At 43.9% G+C, this 9,639-nt stretch overlaps 2 protein-coding genes across 3 annotated transcripts; one reads left to right on the top strand and one right to left on the bottom strand.

The window, feature by feature from the left end:
* Positions 1–136: 136 nt before the first annotated feature.
* nudt1 (nudix (nucleoside diphosphate linked moiety X)-type motif 1) lies at positions 137–1,884 on the bottom strand. Of its 2 annotated transcripts, NM_001165153.1 has the most exon segments (4): positions 287–751; positions 951–1,096; positions 1,331–1,487; positions 1,760–1,884. In NM_001165153.1, coding segments are annotated over 3 exon segments (471 nt in total). In that variant the 5' UTR covers positions 1,483–1,487; positions 1,760–1,884; the 3' UTR covers positions 287–578.
* A 221-nt stretch (positions 1,885–2,105) lies between these two features.
* Positions 2,106–9,239, top strand: mrm2 (mitochondrial rRNA methyltransferase 2). Its single transcript, XM_021624928.2, has 2 exons — positions 2,106–2,767; positions 8,801–9,239. The coding sequence occupies exons 1-2, from the start codon at positions 2,467–2,469 to the stop codon at positions 9,232–9,234; spliced, it is 735 nt and encodes a 244-aa protein (XP_021480603.2). The 5' UTR covers positions 2,106–2,466; the 3' UTR covers positions 9,235–9,239.
* Positions 9,240–9,639: the final 400 nt, after the last annotated feature.

A 9,639-nucleotide genomic window follows, 5' to 3' on the forward strand; every position in this document is an offset into this window, starting at 1 on the left:
TCGAATCCAGGCTGTATCACATCCGCCCATGAATGGGAGTCCCATAGGGCGGTCGGTGCACAGTTGGCCCATCATTGTAAATAAGAATTTATTCTTAACTGACTTGCCTAGTTAAATAAAGGTTAAATTAAAAAAATTACCCTGATACTAAATTTAATTAAACAGGATGTCGAACAATCAAAATCATTGTCATTCCAGTTTACCATACCACCTGTTTGATAAAGTAACAAAAAAGAGATGCATTCTTTACTAAAGAGCACACTGCATTCGCACATACTTTAAACATTTAATATAACCACAATAGTGGAATGGGATACATATGTCAGCAACATTTAAACATCCAGTATTTTGTTTTGGCTCAGTGGGAATTATTATTACTGATTCACAGGCATATGGTCACTGGCAACAAAGTGTTTGTAAATTTACAAAGACCTGGGGATTTCTTGGCACTGAATATGAACAAGGGTAGCTGGAATCAGTAGGAATTCTGCAGTATTTCTCCAGGGATGCTTTAGGTAGACAACATGTGGGAATGCTCTTTGATACAGTATGAATGATTCCGAGGCCAGTAGTCTGTCTTAAAACCTTTCTACCTCCTCCAACTTGTGTTCGATGATCAAGTCATGACCCTGAAATTTGAAGTAGCCCAAGAACTTCTTATTTTGAAGCATCAGTGGAAACCACAGAATATCGTCAACCCACATCTGACTGAAGGGTATCTTGTCCGAGTCGAACCACTGTGGCCGCATCTCTATAAGAGAAAATATATAAGTTAGTGAACTTCGTCAGACAACAGTCTAAGAAATGTTCATAAAAAGGCACGTAGTATAGGGTCAGCAGTCTCTTCCAGGAAAACTATGGGGTCTATGATTATAGCCTGTTGGGCTATGAGTTTATCCTGGTCTCCAAACCAGGCCCTACATAGAATGCATGAGATTGAGAAGGAATACCATCCGACTCTGTTGGCTCCCCGTTGTAGTTGTCAGCTCGGAAAACATGCACATCAAGCAGCTCTGTTTCTCCGATGAATTCAAATTTGATATTTCCAATCTTATCAAGTGCATCCACTGTGAGGCCACATTCCTCCTGCAGTTCTCTGGAAAACAACAAAAAAAACATTTGCAAGTAGAGAGAAAGTAGCAGGAAAGTGTGTAAGCTTCAGATAACAGGCAATCAGACCAGACCATACCTACTGTAACATCACAATATGACATTTATGGGGGTATGTAGTATCAGACGCTGCCCAGTGCTGGAATATGTTAGCAAATTGTTCAACCAAATAGTAGGAAAACCTTACAATGCATCTACCGAGGACTGCAACCAATCTCACCGCCTGGCAGCCTCTTCAATAGTCTCCCCAGGTTGGACTTTGCCACCAAACCCATTCCACTTCCCTGCTCCGAACCCTCTCTTCTTCATGCCCAGCAGCACCCGTCCAGGCTGCACCACCAGCACCAGGGTCAGCAGCTTGTTGGTCAACATTGTACCTGTAATATACATAATCAGTGTGTAATAATCAGTAGACCACAATCCATGGATGACCTCACTCGCTTGGTTGCATCGAAGCTACAGTATCTCTAGAAATGATACATTTCAGATTATTCAGCAGCATTCTGTAAAGTTATTTTCTGCCAAAACACTTTTGTAAGAGTTCTGGTACGCAAGAAGACATTACAACAGTGCACAGCAGCAAACTAAAGTAGTCTTTTATTGCATTCTTCAAGTAGACTAGAAGTAAAAATCCATGCAAGTAACTTGCCTTTATAGAAACTTTTAGGTTGTCAATCTAGTCCTTTAAATGGTTTTCGTAGATTTGAGTTATCCAGAATAAATAACGAATTTCTCCAATCCCGCGTTGACTGTGGCAATGCCTGCCATGTGATCGTATTCAATGGGTCGTGCACTGCCATGTGGTCGTATTCAATGTGTCGGGCACTGACCTGTAGCATTCGACATTGATAAAAACAATATAGGATAAAGTTGGTCGTTTTAGTTAAAGATCTGTGAAAATGTGTTACCCTCAAATATTGTCGACTGGAAACAAAAGTATAATGCCACATCATATCAAAACAATTCCATAACTGGTGATATCAGTTGCTGTAGTATTACGGTAACATCTTTAATTACGCATCCTCATATAATTTAACACGTTTGAAAACAAAATAATTGCCACCCGTTATAACTTCTCCAAAATAAATCGATCTGCGCAGATTATGTGCATCATTGACGTTCTCGGACACATGAATTAGCTGCGTTCAATATAGCTCGCGCGGCGCACCGGGTTGGCGTGATTCTAATGTCGCCCTGCAGGACTCCCGGGAGAGCTAAATCGCGGATTCGGCTGTCTTTGACTAAATCGAGCGTGTCCAACAAACTCATGTGATCAGGAAGTGCAACTACAAAATCGAACGAAATGCTGTTTGCCAGCAGCATTAGCACATCGTTGCCATTACATTTAGCTAAATAATGTGGTACTCAGTGTTACAAAAATCATATCTACACACCTCTGTATATCTCCTAAAAAAGGCTGCGCATAATCTAAAAGGAAAGAGTACTGCTGATCAGCGCTGGATAGTTCGGCAGCTTAATGACCCCTTTGTGAAGGCTGCCCATGTGCACAACTACCGGTGTAGAAGCGCCTTCAAACTGCTGGAGATTGATGACAAATACACACTTTTAAAACCCGGTTTCAACGCAATAGATTGTGGTGCTGCACCGGGTGCTTGGAGCCAGCTCGCTGTTCACAGGGTCAACTCAACTGCGGCTAGTGAGTACGTCTTGTATTTACCCAACTGGCAGATTAACACATGACATACTGTTATAATAAACCTACCAGCCAGGCCAAATATATATCTTCCTGCGTCTGACATTCTTTTGATTACCATGTTTATTTGTATTTATTTATCTAACCTTTATTTTATCAGGGAGTCATACTTACTTTACAGATGAGCCCTGAATGACATAAACTACAGAAAATACGCACAATAGAAATAAAATAAACACAAGCCGAAAGAACAACATGGTCCTAAAAAACAAACACATTCACCAGTAATACGGTCCTCAATCAGCTTTCTGAATGGACCTAGAGGCACCAGAACATCACATTCATCAGTAATACGGTCCTCAGTCAGCTTTCTGAATGGACCTAGAGGCACCAGAACATCACATTCATCAGTAATACGGTCCTCAATCAGCTTTCTGAATGGACCTAGAGGCACCAGAACATCACATTCATCAGTAATACGGTCCTCAATCAGCTTTCTGAATGGACCTAGAGGCACCAGAACATCACATTTAAGAACATTTTGAAGATTGTTCCACAAATAAGGTGCAAGAAGGGTAAATCAGCTTTTAGTTAGCTTTTAGTTCATTTCCAGAGTTAACCATCCCTGAGACCGGGTGTGCTAACTCCTATGTCTAAAGTTTAGTCAAGATGTTAGGTACAGTGGGACTTTTTGTAAATCGGCTTTATAAATGAAAACATAGCAATGGGACATCAAAGAGGGACAACCAACTTTCTGGTAGAGAATGCAGTGATGACTACTAAAACTGTCGCCCATAATAAAGCATAGTACGCTATGATAAGTTGTATCTAATGGCTTTAATGAAGTGGCAGCTGCGTTCATATAGATGATGTCGCCATAGTCTAGGAACAATAGGAACGTCAACTGAAGAATCTGCTTTCTACTATTTAGCGAGAGGCAGGACCTATTTCTATAGAAGAAGCCCATTATATTTCTATAGAAGAAGCTTCTTACTAACTCATCAGTATGCTTTTTAAAGACAGTTTTCATCTATCCCTGTAAGCAGGGACACGATCAATATGAAAACCATCCAAAGGACGCATGCTTAAATCATCAGTTATTTGTATGCGCTCTAGAGAACAACATGTACTTAGTTTTACCTGCATTCAGTAGGCTACTAATTTCAGGGCAATAAAGTTTTTCTGCAGTACAATGAAGGCAGACTCAGATAGAGCCTCGTCACCCATGGGGGCAATAGGATACACAACAGTATCATCGGTGTACAAGTGCAGGTAAAATATTTTTTTACAGTCAATATTGTTAATGTAATCAGTAAAAAGTACAGGACCCAGAATCGACCCCTGCGGAACACCTTTCTTAATATCCAGGAAACCTGATTTAACACCATCAGTAGATACACATTAAGTTCCATGTGTCAAGTCATTTTTAAACGTTACATTCAGCCTGGTCTAAGACCACTTGATGAAAGCCTCTGAATTAGCAGTGAATTATCAACAGTATCAAAAGGTCAATGAAGAGGGCAGCTTAATGTTGCCTTTTATCGATACAGTTAACCACATCATTTATAACTAGGGATGCAGCAGAGATAGTACTACGACCTGGTCTAAAACCCGACTGATTTACATTTAGAATACATGTCAAAGATAAAGTTCTTAGCTGAGAATTAATCAAGGATTCTAATATTTTAGCGAGGCAAGAAAGTTTAGAAATAGGCTGATAATTATTTAGGTCACTAGGGTCACCACCTTAGTGAAGAGGGAGTACATGGGCCTTCTTCCAAACCCTGGGGATAGTACCAGATATAATCGTCAGGTTAAACATATGGGTTAATGATTCAGCTATCAGGGGGGCAGAGAGCTGCAGCAGAAAATGGATCAAGCATATCAGCCCAATCTTAAGGCATCTAGCACATCACAGATAGTACATTTTTAAAATGAAAACAAAGATTCACCAGGGGTGCGTTTGTAAATTCACTCTGGATTGCCAGAGAGAGCTCAGTGCGCTTTGGGCGTTCATAAATTCAGAGCATTTTCAGATTGTCCGTTTGTAAATTCAGAGCATTTCGCTCTCGGAGCATTGAGTGCACACCGGACGCTCTGGCTGAGGAGTATTGTTGATCCGAGCGTTCTGACCTCACAGCGGCAGTCAAGCGCCCAAGCTCACTGGCTAAAGTTAGCTAGCAGGCTAGCTACTTCCAGGCATAAATGAGAGAACACCTCACTCGGACCATTTTTCTCGCCCTAGCAGAGCTGGTTAGGCTGTTTTTAAGGTATTCAGAGAGTTGGAAACTGTAACTGTCCTGCTGGCATCAATTTTAAATACAACTTTTTGCTGAGGTTTACTGACACCGGCCATATTTAACGGGTGTTGAGCATTCCAAAATTCATCAGTTATTCTGCACTCTGGCACACTCAGACGAGAGTGCTCTAAAATCAGAGTAGTTCCAACTCGGGGTCAGGAATACAGGATATGGTGGCTAAATCAGAGTAGAACATGTCATTTAAAAACCCTTGAGGAGAAAATGTTTTCAAATGTTAATTAAACAGGGATTAGTATTTTGCTGTTTTGTATCTCTAATACATACTTTGGGACAATGATCACCAAGATATACGCAAATACTAAAATATATATTTTTATTAGCAAGAATTAAATTAATCAATGAGGAGTTAACAAGAGTTTTTCACATTTATTTGTGTGGGTTTTGAGATCAGTTGAGTCAGATTCAAATCAATGTATATGCTCTTAAATTGATTTGAGGCCGGGGATAGCCAATGCAGATTAAGATCCCCTAAAATGACCAACTCCGAGGACAAAAAAAGGTGTTAAACACTCAGTTATAGCACCAATAGCATCTGCCATGGCAGCTTGGGGGTGTAAATCCCAGCAAGAAATAAGTGTGTATTCTGGTTTATGTGCACTTCTACAACCAGGAGCTAACATTTATGGGGAATATAAATATTTAAAGATTGGGACACCATGAAAATAGATTTGACATATATGGGCACTCCTCCCCCTTTCTGTAATCTGTCACATCTAAATAAATTATAATAATTTACTTCAATGTCTTTATCAGATACAGAACCATTTAACCATGTTTCCTAGAGAACCAGAATGTCAGGACACGAGTCCTGCACCCAAATGTTAATTGTGTCCATTTTTTAAAACCATACTTTGCACATTTAGGCGCATTAGCCCAAGACCCCTACGGGATTTAAAGTCAGAGGGCGTTTTCAGCTCAGTCCCATAAGAGATAACAGGCATAGGGTCATCTGCAGCTATTTGTTGAGTGAGTTGAGACTCTGCCAAGGTCTCTGGCCCACCCACGTGAGAGCAGAGTAGACAGCATTTGACAGACCACTCTCAAGTCGCTGGATACAGTGGCTGGGGCGGGAACTGGGAGAGCAGTGTTGGCAGAGCTCAGTCCACCCTGATTAAGCTCCCGCCAAAGGAGGTGGCTGCCAATGCTCTATTCTGGGTGTGCACAGGAGGCCTTGCTGTGGCTCCTGTTGCAGGGCTGGAGCTGCTATGGGGGGCAGGAGTGTCCCAGGCCTGTCCCTGGGATGGGAGTAGGGAGTGTAACCAAAACTAGCCTGGGAGGGAGGTTGTGGGGTAATTGAGGAGGGTGGTATGGAGGACAGTGTGGCTGATTATGTGAATGATACATGGTGTGGACTGCATCATGTGGTGCACTACCCTCAACAGTGTTTTGCTAGACCCTAGGGGGTAGTGGTCGGTGCAGTGTAGAGCTGGGCTGAGTTGAGGTGGGCTAGGTCTGGTTGAGCTGTGCTGTGATGGGTCTGATCTGGTAGAGCTGTGCTGTGATGGGCCAGGTCTGGTTGAGCTGTGCTGGGATTGGTCTGGTAGAGCTGTGCTGTGATGGGCCAGGTCTGGTTGAGCTGTGCTGTGATTGGTCTGGTAGAGCTGTGCTGTGATAGGCCAGGTCTGGTTGAGCTGTGCTGTGATGGGTCTGGTTGAGCTGTGCTGTGCTGGGTCTGGTTGAGCTGTGCTGTGATGGGTCTGGTTGAGCTGTGCTGTGATGGGCCAGGTCTGGTTGAGCTGTGCTGGGATTGGTCTGGTAGAGCTGTGCTGTGATGGGCCAGGTCTGGTTGAGCTGTGCTGGGATTGGTCTGGTAGAGCTGTGCTGTGATGGGCCAGGTCTGGTTGAGCTGTGCTGTGATTGGTCTGGTAGAGCTGTGCTGTGATAGGCCGGGTCTGGTTGAGCTGTGCTGTGATAGGCCGGGTCTGGTTGAGCTGTGCTGTGATAGGCCGGGTCTGGTTGAGCTGTGCTGTGATAGGCCAGGTCTGGTTGAGCTGTGCTGTGATGGGTCTGGTTGAGCTGTGCTTTGATAGGCCAGGTCTGGTTGAGCTGTGCTGTGATAGGCCAGGTTGAGCTGTGCTGAGGCGGGCCTGGTCTGGTACCATGGGAGGGAGATTGTAAGCGGAATTGAAGAGGGTGGTGTGGACGGCAATGCTCCAAACTCTGCATGGGGCCTCTTTGACTGCGTACGGCTTGGGCATAGCTCAGAGTATCTGTATTCAGTTCCTTGGTAGAGGGTGGTGTGGGGGGGCAGTGTTGCTGGCTGTTCTCCAATCTCTGTGAGGCGCCACCAGATGCAGGCCTAAAGGAGCATCTGATTTGTCTCAGGTAGTTGGTGCCTGTTCTGTTGCTCATGTGAGGTGGACTTGCCACCCAGAGCAACATCATTTAACATCCTGGCAGAGGTGGGGACTGTCTCTTTGTGAATTGTCATAAAGACAGTCCAGGCTGAGGGTGGGATGGTGGGTCAGGTGTATGTTGGGCCTTAGCACACAGTCCCGAGAGAGGCTGGCATTTACCTTCTGGATGGTGGCAGAGTGGAAATCTCTCCTCTGGAGCAGGGTAGATATTACTATGTTCGCGAAGGGGAAGATGGTGGAGGCCCTTTATATCACTCCCCTTAGTGATGTGGCCACTCGCTCCTATTGGACACAAGTCATTGGTCCCTGTGTGAATGATGATATGGCTGGGGGAGACAAGCTGGGCCACAGTCAACATCTCCAAAGCTCCCTCTGTTGTGGGGCACCATAACTTTGACACATTTTTATTTGGGAAAAGTTTATTCTCTAATAAAAACTTCCCATTTGAGTTCATCATTAATATAATGTCTGGTTTTTCGTCAGGTCTATGAAGGATGGCAGGAGTGATTGGAGAATTACAGGCTGTGAGTTGGGGATGGAGTGGTCAGTTGGGTCAGTGCATTGGTTGGTTGGTTGGTGTGTTCTGATTCAGCTCTTGTCCTGGTTTTTGTGGGACTCTTTGTAGAGTGGATGGTTACGGCTGAGAAATTCCTGCCTTAGCTCATGTAGCTCCTTCTGCAGGTCGTGTATGTGGCCAGTGTTGACTGTGCTGGACAGTTCCTCTCCAAGTCTACACACTTCTATCCTGAAAGCCTGGTTTTCCTCCTCAACATTTTTCAATGCACACTGCGGCTCCCAAACCTCATCCCTATGCTGAAGCACCAGGCTGATCTCCTCCTCTAGAAGATGCTGTGGTACAGCAGGTGTCCCGTGTGAGAGAGGCATGCCCAGGGCTGTGTCTGCTGCAGGCGAGGGAGGAAGAGCGACACTGGGGACTACATTCTAGGGCACAGAGGGAGTGGAGGCTGCTGTAAGTAGTGACAGTGGAGAGGTTTTAAGTTCAGCAACAAGACATTTTATTTGGTCGAAGTAGTGTACAAATTGATCCAAACTGGCCTCCGAACCTTGAACCTTCTCAGCGCTGTTCTAATAAATATGAATGTTACCTTTGGGGGTGGAATCAATGTACAGTTGCCTCATTGTTCTGTTTTTTGACATTTTAAGTTCATTGTTGGTCTTGTGGAGAGCTCTGTGCCAAGCATTAGGATCATCTGTAGAACATCAGTGTGCCATCAGTGAAATGTATTGTCAAGGCTTGACAGTGTTATCCAATGTTCTTTTAGCACAAGAAGCTGTGAAAATGAGTTATGACCGCAGTTCTACACTTCATGACCTCTTGCATGTTTTGTTACTTCCAGATGGAGAATTCCCCCGTGGCATTGTCGTTGGAATTGACCTTCTGCATATAGCACCTCTAGATGGAGCTCACTTCCTGTCCAATCATGACATCACCGACTCAGTCACACATGCCAAGCTGCTTGAACTTCTCCCTGGTGCCCAGGCTCATGTCATTATGAGTGATATGGCACCCAATGCCAGTGGTTTCAAGGAGATGGACCATGAAAAACTCATCACAATGTCATTGTCATTGATTGACTTGGCTGAGAAGGTGTTGCAGACCGGTGGCTCTCTGATTTGTAAGTATTGGGACGGGGCATTGGCGCACCAGCTTCAGCAGAAGCTTTCAGCTGTGTTCCGTGACGTCAGGACAGTCAAACCAAAAGCCAGCCGAAAGGAGTCGTCAGAGTTGTTTTTCCTTGCCCGGTCGTACAGAAAAAATAAAATAGTCTGACTGTATATTTTCATGCGTGTCGTAAGCTTTGTTCACCTGTAATGAAAGGCTTTAGGTGCTCAAGCACTTGAGTAGCCCCTCTATTTCTCCTTCCTGAATGTACTTTTTGTACATGTTCTATGATATCTTTACCCAACTCATTAAAATCGATGGATATTCTACAATGATTTACATTATTCAACATCTACAATTCTTGAAACCTTCCCTGAAATATTTTAAACATACTTTGTAAGTACAAGTCACATCCATACCACATCTGTAAAATACAACAAGAAATTTGGATCAAGCGTGCATTATTCATTTCTCTATTGAGCTGAAATATTTAGCCTACCAGAAGATGGCGCCCTTGAGGTATCAATAAGCTGTGCATTTGCAGGCCAATCATTTCTCCGTATGGGCTGTTTT

Source organism: Oncorhynchus mykiss, chromosome 12 (genome assembly GCF_013265735.2).
Source record: "Oncorhynchus mykiss isolate Arlee chromosome 12, USDA_OmykA_1.1, whole genome shotgun sequence".
NCBI lineage: Eukaryota > Metazoa > Chordata > Actinopteri > Salmoniformes > Salmonidae > Oncorhynchus > Oncorhynchus mykiss.

Excerpts from the sequence above, each read along its gene's own strand:
- nudt1 (XM_036936697.1), bottom strand. The coding sequence starts at position 1,385 with ATGGGTTTGGTGGCAAAGTCCAACCTGGGGAGACTATTGAAGAGGCTG. Across the intron at positions 1,097-1,308 it reads GAGATTGGTTGCAGTCCTCG|AGAACTGCAGGAGGAATGTG; the intron begins GTAGATGCATTG and ends GTTGTTTTCCAG. Across the intron at positions 752-950 it reads GGAGCCAACAGAGTCGGATG|AGATGCGGCCACAGTGGTTC; the intron begins GTATTCCTTCTC and ends TTTCTCTTATAG.
- mrm2 (XM_021624928.2), top strand. The coding sequence starts at position 2,467 with ATGTGGTACTCAGTGTTACAAAAATCATATCTACACACCTCTGTATAT. Across the intron at positions 2,768-8,800 it reads GGTCAACTCAACTGCGGCTA|ATGGAGAATTCCCCCGTGGC; the intron begins GTGAGTACGTCT and ends TGTTACTTCCAG.